Here is a 21,574-nt window from a genome sequence, read left to right as displayed (position 1 = left end):
TCTACTTTCTCTCACACCCTTCCGTTCTCAATAAAAAAGGTCATCAAAAACCCAGTTCTGTCTAGGCTGGTGGTTTCCATTCTATTTATCAGAATTGTAGCTAACTCAGATATTTCAGCTAGATCAGGTGGTATGAAAAGTTGTTTTATATATATCTTATAGAAATTAGGCAATATTTATTTTCCAAAAAATATTTTTATTTTATTGCTGTGTTTTATTTCTCTATTAGAAATGATTACATTATTCAAGACATAATAAAATAGAAAATAAGTAAAAGAAGTAATAAAACAGTTGCCTTCCTTTTGATCACTGATTCTGGCTGTCAGCTTAAGAATAATTAAAATCTCTACCTAATACCAAATTTTATTTTTATATGTAATGTACCCACCAATCTGTGTTGTGTTTTTTTTTTGTAATTTTTAAATCTTTTTTACTAGCTAATTTACACTTCCTGTAGATAATTATACCTTTAAGGTAGTTTTATTAATGTAGTTTTATTAACAGGATTGCAATTTTTGTGTGTGCTTTAATGGCTTTTAAAAAGAAGTAAACCTAAAAGCAGAATTTTTATTTCTAAAGCAGCTGAAATAGTCTCCATTTTTAACTTATACATTTAATTTTGGATGAAAGGACAATCATTGAAGGCTATGATCCTGGTTCGCATTTATGTGTTGTTTTAACATTTTTTTCAGACGTTATTCAGAGAAACCTTTTATATTTATACCATTAAATTTTACTTTTCTAGCATCCTTTTATCAAGAACGCAAAACCTGTATCGATTTTAAGAGATCTGATCACAGAAGCTATGGAGATCAAAGCAAAAAGACATGAAGAACAGCAGAGAGAATTGGAAGAGGAGGAAGATAATTCGGTTCGTAATTACCCTCAAAAACTTGATTTGTTTCTTCTGAGTAATTTTTCCATCATTTTGTTTTTTTCTTTAAATATGTCAATAGTATTTACTGTTTTATTACATAAATGAGGTATGTTTGTTCTTTAAATCTAAAATAAATTTTCTTTGCATTAAATATTTGCTATCCTTTTCTGTTTCTTAAGAATTCGTGATTAGTGGAATGTAAGGTTGATGATACAGTAGGCTTATACAGTATCGAGTATCTAGTGGACACTAACTGTGTTTGTTGAATAAATGTTGTCTTGAATTTGGTTAATTTTGTGTCATACCTTCTGGAACTTTCTTTTAACTTGTCATCAACTATACTGTAGATAAAGAGTACCGCAGTAAAAGATGGGTTACTGGAAAAAGCAGGAGGGACATATAAGGACCTAGCATATTAAACCAGCTTATTCCATTTACTTTGTATTGGTATATCAGTGCATTTTAATAACATTAAAATAATTGTATGTATCACATTGTATAATGTCTAATCTGGTCTTCACTAACTTTTTTCTTGTTTCAAATTATACATTTTTTTTTCTGGTTAAAGGTAAGAGATTAATACCTCTTGGTATTCAGATAGTCATAAAATCTGAAAACACAGATATTTTATTTTTTTACTGATTGAAAATACCTTTGATAATAACATCTGTATTTTCTCATAGAAGTTTTTTTCAATAGTTTTTGTATACAAATAGTATTATTTTGCTAATTCAAATTTAGTTTTAATTTCAGAGACTAGTTATCTAATTGAGATTTCTTTTGAAATTCTTTTACCCTTTCCATTAATTATTAAACCTTGTTTTATATAGTAGCCCAGAACAAGGACAAGTGTGCATGTATGCAAAACTAATTTATCATTATTTTCTTTAGTTATTGGACTGCATCAGTTATTAATTTGGCAGTGACTTCGGACTGCCTGGTAGATCGTTTAAGCTTATATTCTAGATATTAAGCTTTTTACCAATAAATTCACCATTCAAAATTAGCATCCTCATAAAGATTTTTTTCATAAGTTTGTGATTATGTATTAATTCTATAAGATAAATAAGTGATATGGGATGATGTAAAGACCTTGGTTCTTGCTTTCAAAGGGTTTTATTGTTCCCACGCTGGGTTGCTGTGCGATGATAGAAGTTATTTTTTGATTTCTTTCCAATTAACATTTGCAAATGTTAAATTTTTTGTAGTTTCAAAAGTACTTTTGTCACACATTATTTCACTTGCTCTTTAAAAAAGTAAGATTGGTCATGTATATATTATTATCCCGTTTTTCAGTTGAGTGAAATTATGTTAGGAGAGAAGTGATTTACCAAAGTTTACAAAGCTGGTGAGGAACCAAGAATAAAACAAGAATTTTTACTTTTGAGTTTTGAATACTTTTTGCTCACTTTTTAATCAAATATTTATTAGTACTTCTAAAAATAAACAACATTGGCTTATCAGAGTTAGACAATTTCTGATGATATTCTCAATAAGGTCTAGTCTTTGTCCCTTTGTGGTGGTACCCATTGGCCTTTTCTTCACCTTATGCAAGTGTCTTCTGAGTGCTAGACTTTTGAATTGTCTTCAATTAGTTGTCAGTGGACTGGTGATTATTTTTGTTTTGCTCTTATCTTTCTATACTTAATTATAGGCTGGTTTTTATTTTTGTTGGATAGTGAACCATTGACTACCCCAGAATTTACCAGTTTTTACTAGTTTCTAAGACCTTGCTATACAGTCACTTTGGTTACTTTTTGCTACTTTGATGATCTCCTCACTCACTGTTTTCCTCTCCTTCACTGAGCTCCAGCCTCATTGATCTTATTTCAGATTTTTATTTTTTTTTAACATGCCAAAGACCTTTCCTTACTCAGGGTCTTTGCATGTGCTATTCTCTCTGCTTGAAACACTCTTCTTCCCAAGAACTCATTGAATGACTAGATTCTTCGCCTATTTTGAGCCCCAGCTTTAAGTATCATATACCCCAAAACTTAGCAGCTTAAAACAACGCACATTTATTATTTCATGATATCTGTAGATGATTATTTCAGGAGTGGGTTAGTTGGATGATTCTGGCTCAAGGTCTGTCATAGGGTTGTAGCCTAAGTGTTGGTCATAGCTTCAGTCATCTGAAGGCTTGACAGGCACTGGAGTTCCAAGATAGCTCACTCATGGCTGTTGGCAGGCTGCCTCAGTTTCCTACCAGGTGGGACTCTCCATAGGGCTACTTGAGAGTCTTCACAGCATGGCACCTGGCTTCTCTCAGAGGGAGTGATCCAAGAGCAGAACAAGGAGGAAGTCCTAGTGCCTTTTTATTACATAGTCTGGGGAGTTGCACATAGTTATTTCCGCCATGTTCTATTTGTTAAACAAAGTTACTGGTTATAGAAAATTGTGGAGTAGGGAGCTCTAAGAATCATTGCCTTCATGGAAGCAACCATTAAGTTGGCAGAAACTGACAAATCAACTTTTTCAAAATACTGGACTCTAATAAAAAAGTTATACAGCGGCCAGCTAAGTGCTTAACAAAGAATAGGGCTGCTAAATTTTGGTAAGAAAGTGTTGTGGCATTTTTGGTAACGTGCCTGCCATCCCAATTTTCGAGTTCAGTGGCAGTCATGTAACAGTGGCAGAGGTAGAGGAGTAAAACCCTTGGTCACAAAAAAATGTGCTTTTTAAAATTTTTAACTCTCTGGCACTTCCGGAGGAACGAGCATAGAGGTTTGCCTTTGTTTTGGTTCCCTTGAGCTGGAGCCTCCTCCTGAATGCTGTCTCTCAAAAGCATCTAAATCTTCCAGAGCTAATAAACAAATTCAGCAAAGTTGCAGGATATATAAGATAAATACACAAAAATCAGTTATATTTTTCTACACCAGTAATGAACAATACAAAAAGGGAATTAAGAAAACAATTCCATTTACAATGGCATCCAAAAGAATGAAATACCTAAGAATAAATTTAGCTAAGGAGGTGAAGGACTGGTGCAGTGAAAGTATAAAACATTACTGAAAGAAATTAAAGAATACCTAAATTAATGGAAAGATATCCCATGTTCATGGATTGGAAGACTTAATATTGTTAAGATGGCAGTACTCCCAGAGCGATTTACAGATTCATCTAATCCCTATCAAAATCCCGGTGTTTTTTTTGTTTTGTTTTGTTTTGTTTTTATGAAATGGAAAGCCGATCCTCAAATTCATGTGGAAACATGGGGCCCCCAAATAGCTAAAACAATATTGGGAAGGAAGAAGAAAGTTGCAGGACTCTCTTTCTTGGATTTGAAGTTTGCTTGAAAGCTTTTTAGTAATAGTAGTATTGTTTGCTGTCTACGGAGGCTGGGGATTTACAAATCAGCAAATCTTAATTCATTTTCTGTGTAATTGTCTGTTCTTCGGCTTTCTCCTCTCCTTTTGCTTTTTATTATAAGCAGCAGGAAGAAACCAGACAGCACTTGAAAGTCTGCCTGGAAATCTCCTTAGCTAGACTAACCAGTTCATTTAGGCATATTTTTCACTTTTTCTATTACCTTTCTGGTTACTCTACAGTGTTCTAAATTCTCTGCCACTACATAATAAGAATATCCTTCCTCCCAGTTTTCCAACATTTTCCTCACCTTCCTGCAACCTCCTTAAAGGCCATCAGGCTTCCAAAGCTATCCCATTGTTTTAGGTGTATATCACTTAGACCTGTGCACCTTCAAGGTGAGCGGAATGAGGTTCCACCTGGTGAGAAGAGGACTTCAAAATATTGAGGACCACACTCACATCAGGTTTTTATGATTTCCTTTTTTTCAAATAAGCATTTATTCTCTGGCACCAAGCTAGTGTTCCTGGGTAAAACTATTATGTTCCTTTTTGTTGTTTTTAATTGAAATTATAAGAAAAGACTTGGTAGAGTCACACTTTGAGCAATACTCACATGCTTTACGTTAGATTATGTTTTCAGGCAGTAGCGTCCATCTTGAGATCATTTTGTCAGTTGTTGCCCTGAAATTAAAATACACACACACACACACACACACACACACACACACACACACACACACGATGATCAGACTTGAACCAATTTATATTAAAAATTTCTTTTTAAGTTTTTTAAAACAAATTTTAAATGGCCAAATGTGTTTGGAAGAATTGGTAGAGATTTCTATCAACCTACTTACTAAAAATTATATTTGAAGAAAATAAAGAAAAAATTTTATTCTCATTTCTTTACTTCTTGAAAAGTAGATCAGTAAGGGACATTTATATTTGACATAAAATTGTTGATCACAAATTGAAATTCTTTACAAAAATAATTGATTACTTCTTCTCTCTCATTTTCCTTTTGTGATTTCTGAAACTAATAATTTTCTGAGCTTTTGTTACCATTCTTTGTTGTTAATTTTTGTATGTACCCATCCCTAGTTTGCTCTCAAATGCTGCATTTCCACACTCTCCGCAAGACATGTAAACTCCTCTGTGTGCATTCAAATACAGACAATTTATCGGTGTCATACTTTTTTCTTGACTCATTCTCTTTAGCCCTCTGTCCTCCTCTAATCTGAACTGATTGCTTTTTAGAGTCTTGAGCAGCTTTCATCCTAAGACTTCCCTTCAACATCATCCTGAGAATTTCCTTTCCTTCTCTTCTGTAATGGATTGCCTGTTGCCTAGATCTTGTCTTTCTTGTTTTACGTCCTTGTTTTCATGTACCATATCTTCCAGGAGTTTGCAAACATTAGCAGTTTTTTCCAGACCTTGTATATCTGGCCATGTTTTTATTCTACCTTTATTGTTTATTTTTTTGTTTTGTTTTTGTTTTGTTTTTGTTTTTTTCTTAATTTATTGGGGTGACAATTGTTAATAAAATTACATAGATTTCAGGTGTACAATTCTGTATCACAAAATCTACAAAATTACATTGTGTGTTCACCACCCAGAGTCAGTTCTCCTTCCATCACCATATATTTGATCCCCCTTACCCTCATCTCCCACCCCCAACCCCCTTACCCTCTGGTAACCACTAAATTACGTTCCCCAGATTAATTTTCAAAACGCTGTGGCCATCTTGTGGTTACTGATTGTTTTCTAATCCCCTCACCTTCCCCCTTACCCCCACCCCCCCCGCCCATCTAGCAACCCTCAGTTTTTCCTCTTTGTCTCCAAAACTGTTTCTGATTAGTTCATTCACTTATTCTTGTCTTTAGATTCCGCATATAAGTGAGATCATATGGTACTTATCTTTCTCTGTCTGACTTATTTCACTTAACATAATGTTCTCTAGATCCATCCATGTTGTGGCAAATGGTAAGATTTCTTTCTTCTTTATGGCTATGTAATACTCCATTGTATAAATGTATCACATTTTCTTAATCCAGCCATCTACCGATGGGCATTTCGGTTGTTTCCATGTCTTAGTTTTTGTGTATAGTGCTGCAGTAAACATAGGAGTGCATAAAGATTTTTGAATTGGAGTTTTGGATTTCTCCGGGTAGATACCTAGGAGTGGAATTACTGGATCATAGGGTAGTTCCATTTTCAGATTTTTGAGATACCTCCATACTGTTTTCCATAGTGGCTGCACCAATCTGCAATCCCACCAACAGTGCACAAGCGTTCCCTTTTCTCCACATCTGCGCCAGCACTTGTTGTTTGTTGATTTATTGATGATAGCCATTTTGACTGGGGTGAGGTGGTATCTCATTGTGGTTTTTATTTGCATTTCTCTGATGGTTAGTGAGGTTGAGCATTTCTTCATATGTCTGTTTGCCATCTGTATGTCTTTTTTAGAAAAATGTCTCTTCAAGTCCTCTGCCCATTTTTTAATTGGGTCGTTTGTTTTTTTGGAGTTGAGTTGAGTGAGTTTTTTATAGATTTGTGGTATTAATCCCTTATCACATATATCATTGGCAAATATCTTTTCCCATTCAGTAGGGTGCCTTTTTGTTTTATTGATGGTTTCCTTTGCTGTGAAAAAACTCTTTAGTTTGATATAATCCCACATGTTTATTTTTTCTCTTATTTCCCTCGCGCGAGAGGATATATCAGTAAAAATCTTACTCCGGTAATGTCTGTGAAGTTTCTTCCTATATTTTCTTCCAGGTATGTTATGGTTTCAGATCTTACATTTAAGTCTTTAAGCCATTTTGAATTTATTTTTGTATATGGTGTAAGGAGGTGGTCCAGCTTCATTTTTTTGCATGTTTCTGTCCAGGTTTCCCAGCACCATTTATTGAATAGACTGTCTTTACCCCATCGTACATTCTTGCTTCCATTGTCGTAGATTAAATGGCCATATAGGCAAGGATTTATTTCTGGACTCTCTATTCTGTTCCATTGATCTATGTGTCTGTTTTTATGCCAGTACCATGCTGTTTTGATTACTGTAGCCTTGTAGTATAATTTGAAGTCAGGTATTGTTATACCTCCCACTTTGTTCTTATTTCTCAAGATTGATTGCCTTGGCTATTCGGGGTCTTTTATGGTCCCATATAAATTTTAGGATTACATGTTCTATTTCTGTGAAAAATGTCGTTAGTAGTTTGATAGGAATTGCGTTGAATATGTATATTGCCTTAGGCAGTATGGACATTTTAACTATATTAATTCTTCCTATCCATGAACATGATATGTGTTTCCACCTATTTATATCTTTCTTCATTCCTTTCTTCAGTGTCTTATAATTTTCTGAGTACAGATCTTTTACTTCTTTGGTTAAATTTATTCCCAGGTATTTTATAGTCTTTGGAGCGACTGTAAATGGGATTGTTTTTTTAATTTCTCCTTCTGATGTTTTATTATTGGTATATACAAATGCAACTGATTTCTGAATATTAATTTTGTATCCTGCTACTTTACTAAATTCATCTATCAGGTCTAATAGCTTCTTGGTGGAGTCTTTAGGGTTCTCTATATATAGTATCATATCATCTGCATATAATGATAATTTTACTTCCTCCTTACCAATTTGGATGCCTTTTATTTCTTTTTCTTGTCTGATTGCTGTGGCTAGAACTTCCAGCACTATGTTGAATAGAAGCGGAGATAGTGGGCAACCTTGCCTTGTTCCTGATCTTAGGGGGAATGGTTTTAGCTTTTCCCCGTTGAGTATGATGTTAGCTGTGGGTTTGTCATATATGGCCTTTATTATGTTGAGATATGATCCCTCTATTCCCACTTTCTTAAGGGTTTTTATCATAAATGGCTGTTGGATTTTATCAAATGCTTTTTCTGCATCTATTAATATGATCATGTGATTTTTATTTTTCCTTTTGTTAATGTGGTGTATCACATTAATTGATTTGCGGATGTTGAACCAGCCTTGCATACCAGGGATGAATCCCACTTGATAATGGTGTATGACCTTTTTAACGTATTGCTGAATTCTGTTCGCTAATATTTTGTTGAGGATTTTTGCATCTATGTTCATTAGAGATATCGGCCTGTAGTTTTCTTTTTTTGTGGTGTCTTTGTCTGATTTGGGGATCAGGGTGATAGTGGCTTTGTAAAAGTGTTTGGGAGTCTTCCCTCCTTCTGGATTTTTTGGAAGAGCTTGAGGAGAATAGGTGACAATTCTTTTTTGAACGTTTTGTAAAATTCACCTGTAAAGCCATCTGGTCCAGGGCTTTTGTTTGTTGGGAGATTGTTGATTACTGATTCAATTTCCGTGGTGGTAATCAGTCTATTCAGGTTTTCTGTTTCTACTTGAGTTAGCCTTGGAAGGCTATACGCCTCTAGAAAATTGTCCATTTCTTCCAGATTGTCAAATTTGTTGGCATATAGTTGCTCATAGTAATTTCTTAAAACTTTTTGTATTTCTGCGGTGTCCGTTGTCACTTCTCCTCTTTCATTTCTGATTTTATTAATTTGGGTCCTCGCTCTCTCTTTTTTTAATGAGTCTGGCTAAAGGTTTGTCGATTTTGTTTATCTTCTCTAAGAACCAACTCTTGGATTCATTGATCTTTTGTATTGTTTTTCTGGTTTCTATTTCATTTATTTCTGCTTTGATCTTTATTATCTCCTTCCTTGTGCTCCCTTTGGGCTTATTTTGCTGTTCTTTTTCCAGATCCCTTAAGTGTAAAGATAAACTGTTGATTAGTGATGTTTCTTGTTTCTTTAGGTAGGCCTGCAAAGCTATGAATTTCCCTCTTAGGACTGCTTTCGCGGCATCCCATAGATTTTGGGTCGTCGTGTTTTCATTTTCGTTTGTCTCGAGATATCTTTTGATTTCTTCCTTGATCTCCTGCTTGACCCATTCATTATTTAGTAATAAGTTATTCAGCCTCCATGAATTGGTGTGTCTTCCAGTTTTTTTCCTGTAGTTCATTTCTAATTTCATAGCACTGTGATCAGAGAAGACAATTGGTATGATTTCAGTTTTCTTAAATTTATCAAGACTTGTTTTGTGGCCTAACATATGGTCTATCTTGGAAAATGTTCCATGTGCGCTTGAGAAAAACGTGTATTTTGCAGCATTGGGGTGAAATGTTCTGAAAGTATCGATTAAATCCAAGTGGTCCAATGTATCATTTAAGGCTGTTGTTTCCATATTGATTTTCTGTCTGGAAGACCTGTCCCTTGTTGTCAGGTGTGTTGAACTCCCCTACTATGATAGTGTTACTGTTGATCTCTGTCTTTATGTCAGTCAGTACCTGTTTTATATATTTAGGTGCTTCTATGTTGGGTGCATAGATGTTTACTAGGGTTATGTCCTCTTGTCGGATCGATCCCTTTATTATTATATAGTGCCCATCTTTATCTTTTAGTATGTTCTTCATTTTAAAGTCTATTTTGTCAGAAATAAGTATTGCAACTCCAGCTTTTTTCTCGTTTCCATTTGCATGAAATATCTTACTCCAACCCTTCACTTTCAGCCTGTGTGTGTCTTTTGTTCTGAGGTGAGTCTCTTGTATACAGCATATACAAGGGTCTTGCTTTCTTATCCAGTCAGCCACCTTATGTCTCTTGATTGGAGCATTTAAACCGTTTACATTTAAAGTGATTATTGATAGGTACGTAGTCATTGCCATTTTTAAATTTGTAGTTCGGTTGTTTTGATCTTTCTTCTATTTACAGAAGTCCTTTTAGTATTTCTTGCAATGCTGGCTTGGTGGTAATAAATTCCTTTAGCTTATTTTTTTCTGGGAAGCTCTTTATCTCTCCATCAACTTTAAATGATAGCCTTGCTGGATAAAGCAATCTAGGTTGTAGGCCTTTGTTTTCCATCACTTTGAGTATCTCCTGCCACTCCCTCCTGGCCTTCAATGTTTCTGTAGAAAAGTCATTTGATAGTCTTATGGGAGTTCCCTTGTATGTAACCCTCTGTCTTTCTCTTGCTGCTTTTAGGATTCTCTCTTTGTCTTTAAGCTTTGCCATTTTAGCTATAATGTGTCTTGGTGTGGACCTGTTTGGGTTTTTCCTGGTTGGAACTCTCTGCACTTACTGGGCTTGTATGTTGGTTTCCTTCATCAGGTTGTGGAAGTTTTCGGACATTATTACTTCAAATATGTTCTCAATCCCTTGCTTCCTCTCTTCACCTTCTGGTATTCCTATGATGCACATGTTGTTGCGCTTGATGTTATCCCAGAGGTCTCTTAAGCCATCCTCATTGTTTTTTATTCTTTTTACTTTCTGTTGTTCCGTTTGGGTGATCTCTGCTACCTTGTCTTCTAAGTCGCTGATTCGATCCTCTGCTTCATCTAACCTGCTGGTAATTCCTTCAAGTGAGTTCTTAATTTCGGTAATTGTGTTCTTTAGTTCTAACTGGTTGTTCGTTATGATTTCTACATCCTTCTTTATGTCTTCTCTAAGCTCCTTAAACATTCTTATCACCAGTGTTCTGAACTCTGTCTCTGAAAGGTTGGTTACCTCTGCTTCATTTGGTTCCAGTTGTGGAGGTTTCTTCTGTTCTTTTATTTGGGACGTGTATCTTTGTTTCCCCATTCTGGCTGACTCTCTGTGTTTGTTTTGATGTATTTGGTAGATCCCCTAGAGTTCTTAGTTCTTGCTAGGTTATCTTATGTAGTATGTGTCTTTTATATTTGACTTGCACTACTTCGTTCTTCTCCTCTGCGTGTGCTCCAAAGGTGACTCTTGTGTTGTGTATATTGTCCTGTTCAAGAAGATCTTTAATTGCTTTTTGCTTGTGAGTAGGTGGGGTTAACTCCTAGGCTGACTGGTTGTGAGACTTGGCTCTGCCCACTGCAGGGCGTTCTGCTGCGTGGGGGTTGACCACTTAAATGTGGTTTGGCCTCTATGGGCTCTAGTGCCGGCAGAGAATTCCCTCTGGGTGTGTGACTTGTAGGCCAAACCCAGTAGTACTCTGGTTTGGTCTGGAGTTGGCCTCTGGATATGTTGAATCTTGTGCCTCTTAAGCTGGGTCCTGGTAGGGCAGTTTCAGAACAAAGCAAATCACCAAGCACAACAACAACAACAACAGAAAAAATCAAATACATTCACATGTAAAAACACCCGATAACCCCCACTCGACACAGGCAAAGATATCAAAGATATAAAGACTAAGCAAAACAAAACAAAGGAAAACAAAAAGCAGCGCCAGTCTTGGCTTAAGCCCACCAAGTAATGTCCAGGTTGTCCTCTGCTGTACCAAAGAGCCCTCTGCTTATTGTACAGGCAGAGCCGGTCACCTGGTGCCCAGAGTGACTTTGGGACTGTAGATTTAAATGCGTGGGCCTGAGGGGTCTGGATGATAGTTTTTACAAAGTCAGTGCAGTTTCTGCCCTTGCCTGCACATATGCACACTGAGAGTAGCCCCACCAGCCCCGTGTCCAGTACTCCTGAGTCTTAGGGCACTTCTTCAGTGTGTGTGTGTAATGGGGGGGTGCTGGCGGGAGATTTCTTAGCTGCTGAAAGCCCAGAGCTGCGTCTGCCTTACTGCTGATCCCTGGGAGTGTCTCGGCAGTTGCACTTGCCCTACCCTAGGCAGGCCAGAAAGGGTGGGGGCTGGGGGTGGAAGGGTCTTCTCTCTCCCAGCCCAGCCGCGCGCGTCACCCTCTTACCGCAGGCCAGAAAAGGTGGTGGCTGGGGGTGGAAGAGTCTCTTCTCTCCTAGCCCAGCCAAAATCACACTCTTCCCAGCCTCTTCCCTGGGTCAGGGCTGCCTGTCAGTCTTCCCAGAGCCTGAGCACTACTATGGCTACTGTGTAATCTGACACTACTCCTCAGTTCAGGGGCCAGTTTAAGTCTGGAAGGGAGAGGGTAGGATTGGAAGAGCGGGGGCGGGGGGGAGGGGCCCAGGTATGGAGTCTGTGTTCTTTGTCCGCCCTAGGGCCCAGTAGCCACCCTCCCGGCGGGAGAAATCAGCCGTGGGATGCAGGGAAAGAGCCCACCTCCTGGTCTCTGTGCTCTCCGTTCCGCCCTGGGATCCCGTGCGTGCCCGGAACTGCGGGTGCCACCGCGGTTTTCGCCGCCGCCGCCGCCGCCTGCCGAGACCCCGCTGTGGGCCCCCGCGTTTTTACTCCGCTCCCTTCCTTCCCCTGCTCGCCCAATTAGCCCACCTTCAAGTAATCCTTCAAGTACGAGTCTCTTAGCTGTCCTGTGTGATGAGCAAAGAGTTCTTTGATGGGTTATAGGTCCCGTTTGTAATAAGATCCGGAGGAGAACTCAGAAAGTGCACCCCGCTGCCGCCATTCCTATGACGTCATCCTCTACCTTTATTGTTGATTAATTGAGTATAAAGTTCTGCGTTGGAAATAATGGTCCCTTAGCATTTTGAAGGCGTGGTCTATTGCATAACTTAGCAGTAACGGTGATGACAAGACAGATGACATTCTGATACCTAATCCTTTGAATGTTTTATGGAAGTTTTTAGATCTTCGCTTTCTCCCTGTTGTTTAAAACTGTCATGATAACGTGCCTCGGTGTAGATCTTCTCCAGTCATTGTGTGGAGTGTCTTTTGGCCATTTTAATTTGGAAATACCCTTCTGTTCTGTGCAATTTTATTTTTGCTATTTCTTAATACTTTTCTCTCTCTGGAACTCCTTTTATTTGATTGTTGGACCTCTTAGATTTATCTTTCAATGATCTCTTTTCTGTTTTGTGTTTTTTTCCTCTTTTTGTTCTTTCTTGGAGGTCTTCACAAGTATATCTTTTAACCCTTCTATTTTGTTCATATCAGATATTTAATTCTCAAGATCTCCTGCACTTCTTCATTGTTATCATTATCACTTTGAGTTTTCTTTTGCTCCCCTCTTTCTATTACCTTTGTGTTTGCTTGTTTAATCTCTGACTTTTCACTTCATTGGTTTTCTTCAAATATCTAGTAGTTATACGAGGTCAGACAATTAAATTCGCAAACTCAACCTAGAAAAAAATGCCAATACCTCATTGCTGAATATCACTACGGTCACCTAAGTACTCCCCTTGGGAAGCTATGCACCGATGCCAGCACCTAGTCCACCCTTCAAAGCAATTTTGGAACTCTTTTTCTGGAATGGCCATCAGAGCCGTCGTATTACTGTTGATGTTCTGAATGTCATCAAAATGTCTTCCTTTCAATGTTTCCTTTATCTTTGGGTAAAGAAAGAAGTCACTGGGGGCCAGATCAGGTGAGTTAGGGAGGGTGTTTCTATACAGTTATTTGTTTACTTACTAAAAACTCCCTCACAGACAGTGCCGTGTGAGCTGGTGCATTGTCATGATGCAAGAGCCATGAATTGTTGGCGAAAAGTTCAGGTCGTCTAACTTTTTCATGCAGCCTTTTCAGCACCTCCAAATAGTAAACTTGGTTAACTGTTTGTCCAGTTGGTACAAATTCATGATGAATAATCCCTCTGACATCAAAAAAAAGGTTAGGAACATTCTTGCAACAAGTTCGTGAACTTAGTTGTGAGACCTTTCTCTCTGAGAGAAGCACTAAAGTAGCTTACTGGAAACTCTGTGTAAGAGTAGAACTACTTGGCTTGTGAACCTTACTATAAAAGATGTTAACATTCACTGCTTTGGAGCCTGAATTTGCTTGCTTCTTGTGATTTCTCTCCTTGCAAGCTTAAGTTTTGGGTTTCTTTGGTCTTTTGAGTTAGCTACTGCTTACATTTATCTGTTTTCTAGCTTCCAAAGTTTCTGACATTCATATTTGCTGTTCTGTCTTCTCCCATGCTCTTTGTCTTTAGGAGTTTATCCTTTTTCTGTGCCTTTATTGTAATTTTGATAGGGTTTTAGGAGGGAAAAGCATAAACCCATGTGTTCAGTCTTTCATTTTAAAGGAAATTCCTGTCATTTGTCATTTCTTGGGTGTTCTGAATTACAATTTTATATATTGAGTTTTTAATTTGATGATATTTAACGTATCTATGAATAAATCTATAAAACTCTTCATATATTATAATGATTGTGAAATCCTCCAGTACTCATAAATTGGCACAATTTATAGAAAATCTATAGTCTGTTCAATTCTGGTTTATTCTGGATAATTTGTAAAACAACGTGATCTAAGAAGGGAAGGGAAAACTTATAAAAGATAACATTACAAGAAATCAGGGCAATTTAAGGCAAGTCATACCAAGTTAGTAATTGATAAGGATAGAAGTAAATGGATATTTTTCTTTTTCTGAACCACTGTGTCTTTTACAAAATAATTTTCTTTAGGTGGTGGAACAAAGGTATAGTCTTGGACCCTCCAGCCCCCACCATAAGAGAACAACTGTAGAATTGCAAGCCATTACCTGACTGATTCAGTGCTTGCCTTAACATCCATATCTGTGAAGTCAAGGTTCTTACTTTGCAATCTCTCCTTATTTTCATTCATAATTCATCTTGGTTACATTTAATCAATGAAGCTTGGTTGTTTTTTGGGGGCGATTTGGGCGATTCATTTGGCCAAAACCTGCTAGGTATGGTACTGGGGGACTGGCTACCTTTTAGAATGTGGCAGAAAATTTGGATGTTTTGATATCCTAGTTAGTTTCATTGAGATTTTCCTCCTTTTTGATTATTTTGAAGATGAATGGTCTTTTCAGCATTGTCGGAGATCTGTGTTGCCAAATTTTACTTCTGCATTTATTTTTACTCCAGGGGACCTGTATTCTTTGACAGCCTTTATAGTAGCAACCTTTAGTCTTGACCCTGGATTAGTCCTTATCCAGTGACTGGACTAATATGATACAGAGCCAGTTTGTCACTGGACCATTGAAAAATTTCATACAGCTATAATTTGAAATAACGTAGATCAAAATTATTCCCCTGATTTCAAAATTCTAGAGCTGTGAAATTCACCATATGGAATTGCTGCATCATAAGAGATTTATATTGGATATTCAGTATTAATACTTGAGCCTGTTGTTGATTCTGCTTTTCCATTTTGAGTGAGTGTCGCTTTCAGAGAATTTATGGATTATACCAATATCAACTTATAATTTTTCCAACCTTAATTCTCCATAGTTCAGCTTCTTAAAATTGAAGAAAAATTTGTGGCCTAAAATTAAATTGATATTCCATCAACTCTCAATGTGACTTTTGAAAAGGAAACACTATATGATAGATAACCATTTCAAGATACGTGTTTTAAAAAAAATTTAGTGTTATACGTCTGTGTCCTGGGTAACTATTATAAACAAACCTCTTTAAGTATTTTTTATTCAAGAAATGTACAGGACATGATTGGAAATAGTGCCTTATGAATTTGATTTTTATACCTATTACAGAAAAAGCTTGTCTGATGAGAATACATCTTGACAAACTGATATGTTTTGATAGGTGCTGAGGTAATTGTACAGATTTTTAAAATTAAACAAATTGCAAACAGAGATTTCTGCAGTAGATTAATCCCAATATCAAGGTTTTTCTGTTAGTTTAAGCATTGCTAAACATGACAAAAATCATCTTTTTTTGGCATTTCTGAGCATGTGATACAAATTTCGTGCTGAGATAGGTCAACTGTATTACATAGTAAGAAAGAATTTGTTTTCTGGATATTAGTGGCAGATATTCCCAAATCTGTAGTGTGAGTTGATTAAGTAACATAACTATATTTGTTCGTATTTAGTGTAAATACCTACATTAGCTGTAGAAAGTTCACTTTTTTAAAGAGTATCTACTAACAGAGTTGCTCTTTCTACTCAGAACAAGTTTAAAGTATATTTTATTGTCACCAAGGAGCATTCATAGTAGGATAAGAAGCAAATAAATCTGTGTTAATTGTTTCTGTCATATAAGCATTTAAAACATCTTATCCAATAAAGGATACCTTTTTAAAAATAGGATATGCTTCAGGACGTTCTTTTTTTTTTTTTTAAAGCATGTACATATTGAAAATTACTAATATTTTCTAAGTATCTTATTCTGAAAAGAGATTCCAACAATTTTCTGGGTAAATAATGGAATGCAGAGTTCTGTTCTTTTCAATACAATATGTATATATTTAGAGATTCATATATAGTGATGTATATATGTATGTGTGTATATATATGCATATGTGTGTATATATATAATCACTTAAAGTCTGTATAGTATAGTTACCCCTAATGGAAAAATGATTCCTTGAGATTTGCGATATTTAATATAATGAATGTGTAGAATGTTCAGCAAATGGCTAGATCATTTGATCTCTCTTTGTACTTTTAAACTACCTGGGTATTATTTTTGGAGAAAAAAACAAACAGTATTTGGTTTTTACTCAGAGAAGTTTCTGATTTAATTGATACAAGCTTAAACCCAGGCATGAGACTTTTTTAAAAGCTCCCTAGCTGATTCTTATGTAGATAAAAACCAGTGACGTGTAGGTTCTAGCATTGGGCTTTGTGACATAAATAATTATTCAAACTAAAAAGTGAAGGATTTCCTTCATTTTCTTTTTCTAAATTAACTTATAAGTTTTGAATAGTTTTAGGTTTATACAATTAAAAAAATAATACAGAGAATTTCCATATACCCCCACATTCAGTTTCCCCTATTAATAAATAGCATATTAGTATGGTACATTTGTCACAATTAATGAACCAATATTGATAAATATTTTAAACTAAAGTTCATACTCTATCCAGATTTAGTTTTTACGTAATATTCTTTTTCTGTGTAGGAAGAATCCATTCAGGATATAACATTACGGCTCCTTAGGCTCCTTTTGATGTCACAGTTTCTCAGATTGTCCTTGTTTTTGATGACTTTGAGAACTTTGAGGAATGCTGGTTAGGTATTTTGTAGAATGTCCCTCAGTTGGGGTTTGTTTGATTTTTTTCTTAATGATGACACTGGTTATTGGTTTGCGGTGGAAGACCACAGAGATGAAGTCTAGTTTCATCACATTATATCAAGAGTACTAAAGGAAAAACTTGTTTCCTCTACTCATAACACTTCTGATACCAATTGTGTAGATTTTCCACACTAAACAATTAGCCATTTCCCTGCGGACACCAACTGATTATCCTACAGTTTAATTCATTCTGACATTAACTACCCAGGCTTAGCACAGACCCCACAGGTTAAGGACTGAGTCCCACCAAATTGCCCCACTCCTCAGATGTCCATCACAAGTCTGTACTCAAGACCAACTAGCTATAAATAGGAGGTTTCCATAACACTCTCTTCTGGTTCAATAGTTTTCTAGAACTGTTCACAAAACTCAGGGAAATGTTTTACTTACTATTACTGGTTTGTTACAAAGAATATAACTCAAGAACAGCCAAATGGAAGTAAGGCCCAGGGCTAGGTATGGAGCTTCCATGTCCTCTCTCTGATCTTGCCACCCTCCTAGTACCTCGATGTGCGTATTCACCAACCTGGGAGCTCTCATAACCCTTTGTGGGGTTTTTATGGAGGTTCTTTTTTTTTCAAATTGAAGTTTATTGGGGTGACAATGGTTAATAAAGTTACATAGGTTTCAAGTGTACAATTCTGTAATACATTCATCTGTCTATCACATTGTGTGTTTACCACCAGAGTCAGTTCTCCTTCCATCACCATATGGAGGTTCTATTACATAGGCCTGTTTAATTAAATCATTGGCCGCTGGTGATAGGCTCCATCTCTAGCCCCGCTCCCTTTCCTAGAGGTCAGGGTGGTGGGGCTGAAAGTTCCAACCCTCTAATTTACTGGTGGTTGATTCCCCTGGCAACCAACCCCCTTCTTCCAAGAGTCCTTTATTAGCATAAACTCCAGTATGGTTGAAAGGGACTTATGAATCACAAAAGATGCTCCTCCTACCCCTATCAGGAAATTATAACAGTTTTAGAAGCTCTGTGCCCGAAACTGGGGACAAAGACCAAATATATTTCTTGCTATATCAAAATATCAGATGAAGTCTGTCAACATGGCTTATCACTGTTGATGTTACCCATGATCACCTGGCTGAGGTAGTGTTTGCCAGGTTTTTCCACAATAAAATGACTCTTTCCCCCTTTCTATACTATACCTTTTGGAAGCAAGTCACAATACACAGCACTCACTAAAGGAGTGGGAGTTATGCTCCCCATCGTGGAGGGCAGAGTATCTATATACGAGTGAATTATTTGGAAGTCTTCTACACGGATTTATCTATTCCCCCATTTATTCACTGATGGTTTGCCTTTTTTTTTTTTTTAAGTATTTTCTTACTCTCTGACGTTACAAGATACTCTTGGCTCATTTTGTATATTTTCTGCCACAGTCCTGAAATCCTAGGAGCCGAGTTCCTTTTATTAGACAGTGGTGTTAGAAACCAAGATCTGGACTATAGGTGTGATGGTTGCTATTGTAGGATGTTGTTACTTATAGACCCTCTCGCCTGACAAAGAAAGGAGATATGTGTGTGTGTACTAACTTATGTATAACATATGTTTATAACTATGTATAAGCTAAACATGAATTCATACTGGTGTATCTGACTCTTAATTCATTACCACATGGATCATTCTGCCTCCCCTTGTTTGTGTATAACCCCCGACTGCAATGGTAAGAAACCTAGCTCCCAAACATTACTAAACATTACTAAATGTTTCAGTTCCTGTATACATGTACAGTAGTTCCAGAATTGTTAACCCATATTCCCATGGGAAATAGCTTTATCAACTAGAGCATAGTGCTATGTACAGTTCTTTTTGTTTTTAGCCTTACAGACTTTATTCACTTCCAAAATAACTTAAGTTAGCACCTTTTTTCCCCATGAAGTTCTTTCATACATTTGTAATACAGTTTTTTTTTTAAATATGTGTTACATTCTGCATTCCATTCTTGGATCTCCTGACCTAAATGAATTATTTTTAAAATTTGCATACATTAAGGTTCACTCTTTATGGTAGAAAGTTCTATGGGTTTTGACAGATGCATGGTGTCACATATCCATCATTGCAGTATCATACAGAATAGTTTCACCACCCTAAAAGATTCCCATGCTTTACTTATTTAACCTTCCCTCTATCCATGAACCCTTTTCAGTCACTCATCTGCTTACCATCTATAGTTTTGCCTTTTCCATAATGTCATATAATTGGAATTCTACACATGTAGCATTTTCAGATTGGCTTCTTTCACTTACGCATTTAAGGTTCATCCATGTCTTTTTGTGACTTAATAGCTCATGTATTTAAACTGAATGATATTCCACAGATTGGATGTACCACAGTTTGTTTGTTTATTCACCTACTGAAGGACATCTTGGCTACTTCTAGTTTTGGGCCATTATGAATAAAGCTGCTATAAACGTTTGCATACCAGCTTTTGTACAGATTTAAGTTTCCAAATCAGTTGTGTAAATATCTGTGACCATAACTGGTAGATCTTATGGTATGTTAGCTTTGTAAAAAACTGTCAAAACTCTCTTCCAGTATCATACTGTTTTGCATTCCCACCAACAATGAGTAAGAGTTTCTGTTGTTAAGCATCTTCACCAGTAATTCATATCATCAGTTTTTTGCATTTTAGCCGTTCTAATAAGTGTTTAGTGGTATCTTATTATTGGTTTAATTTGCAATTCCTAATGACAGAGATGTTGGGCATCTTTTTATGTGCTTATTTGCCTTTTTTTTTATCTTCTTTGTCAAGGTATCTGGTCAGTACTTTATCCCATTTATAATTATTTTATGTTTATTTTGTTGTTGATTTTTAAGAGTTTTTTATTTATTTTGGACAAGTCCTTCATATGATATGTGTTTTTCAAATATTTCCCTCCAGTGTGTAGCTTGTGTGAAAGATTCTCTGAAGTATGTTTCACAGAGCAGAAGTTTTTAGTTTTAATACCCCCTATCCATTTTTCCCCCCATAGCTCTTGCTTTTGGTGTTTTATCTACCACCAAACTCAAGGTGACATAGATTTTATCCTATGCTTCCAGAAGTCTTCTAGTTTTGCATTTATATTAAGGTCTGTGATCTATTTTGAGTTAATTTTTGTGAAAGTTGTGACATCTGTGTCTAATCTAGGTCTTTTTTTTTTTTGCATTTGGGTGTCCAGTTGTTCCAGCACCCCTTGTTTAAGAGACTCTCCTTTCTCCATTGAGTTGCCTTTGTGCCCTTTGCAAGGATCAGTTGACTGTATTTGTGTGGGTTTGTTTCTTGGCTCTGTTCTGTTTCATTGATGTATCACTGATACATGTGTCTATTCTTTTGTCATTACTACTCTTTGTCTTGATTACTGTAGTTTTATAGGCGTCTTAAAGTTGGATATTGTGGGTCTTCAAACTTTTTCTTATTCAGTATTAACTGTCATAGGCATTTTGCCTTTCTGTATAATCTTTAGAATTATATTGTCAATGTTTACAGTTAGCTTGGTGGAATTTTTATTGGGATTAAATTGAATCTATACTAAGTTAGGAAGAAATTATATTGAGTCTTCTAATCCCTGAACATCAAATGTCTCTGTTTTTTAAGATACTTGATTTCTTTCATCAGTGCACACAGATTCTGTACATATTTTGTTAGACCTAGGTGTTTCTTTTACTTTGAGTGCTATTCAAAATGTTTTTTTAATTCCAAATTTTAATTGTTTATTGCTGGTATATAGAAAGTAAATGATTTTTTGTATTGCCCTTATAGTCTGTGACCTTGCTATACTTGCTTATTATATTAGTTCCAGGAATTTTTTTGTAGATTCTTTGAAATTTTCTACAGACAATCATGTCATTTGTGACTAAAGATAGTTTTATTTGTTCCTTTTCAATCTTTATAACTTTATTTTTTCTTGTTTTACTGAGCTAACTAGACCTCAGTTGTCTTTTAATTTTAATGTTTCTGTATCCTCATTAAGTTTTTCTTTTTCCCTGTTTCAGAGGATATATCTTTTCTTCATAAAAATTTGTAAATGTAATATAAAATGTAAACTAAATGTAATAACCTATTTTATGAACCTGTTTTATCTGTGTAAATGTCCATTTAATGGAATTGTTCTAGTCTTTTGTCTTTGGTGCCCTCTTGTGGATTTTTTATAAACTGCTTGTAACAACAGTTTTTAAAGGTGTTACTTTTATTTAAAAATATTAGATTTCATAATCTTTATATTTTGTTAATCTTTTGACATGCTTTTGGCTGTGAGAGATAAAAGAAAAGTCATGGCTAAGGTTGCTTTTACTTTTATTGTACTCTATAATATATCAGTATTTTGCACAGGGGACGTAAAATAATCTTTTGTTTGGAAACTTTTAATATAATGCCAAGAGCTTGTGCAGTCTTGTTTCATGGAGCCTCTGAAGTCCTGCCCACATGCCTTCTCACCATTTAGGCTTGTTATACTGATGAACAAGTCCTTTATGATTTTTAGAGATCCTGAAAGCTTTGATGTAACTTTAAAACA

General features: G+C 36.1%; 1 protein-coding gene across 1 annotated transcript in view; it reads left to right on the top strand.

The window, feature by feature from the left end:
* STK3 (serine/threonine kinase 3) overlaps nt 1–21,574 on the top strand; it is a 313,046-nt gene that overhangs the window by 171,121 nt on the left and 120,351 nt on the right. The window contains exon 8 of the mRNA XM_033126415.1: nt 746–871. Within this exon, the coding sequence (XP_032982306.1) occupies nt 746–871 (126 nt within the window). The remainder of the gene's footprint in view (nt 1–745; nt 872–21,574) is intronic.

The sequence above is a fragment of the Rhinolophus ferrumequinum genome, chromosome 14, assembly GCF_004115265.2.
Source record: "Rhinolophus ferrumequinum isolate MPI-CBG mRhiFer1 chromosome 14, mRhiFer1_v1.p, whole genome shotgun sequence".
Taxonomy (NCBI): domain Eukaryota; kingdom Metazoa; phylum Chordata; class Mammalia; order Chiroptera; family Rhinolophidae; genus Rhinolophus; species Rhinolophus ferrumequinum.
This window is presented reverse-complemented; position numbering and strand designations above follow the sequence as displayed.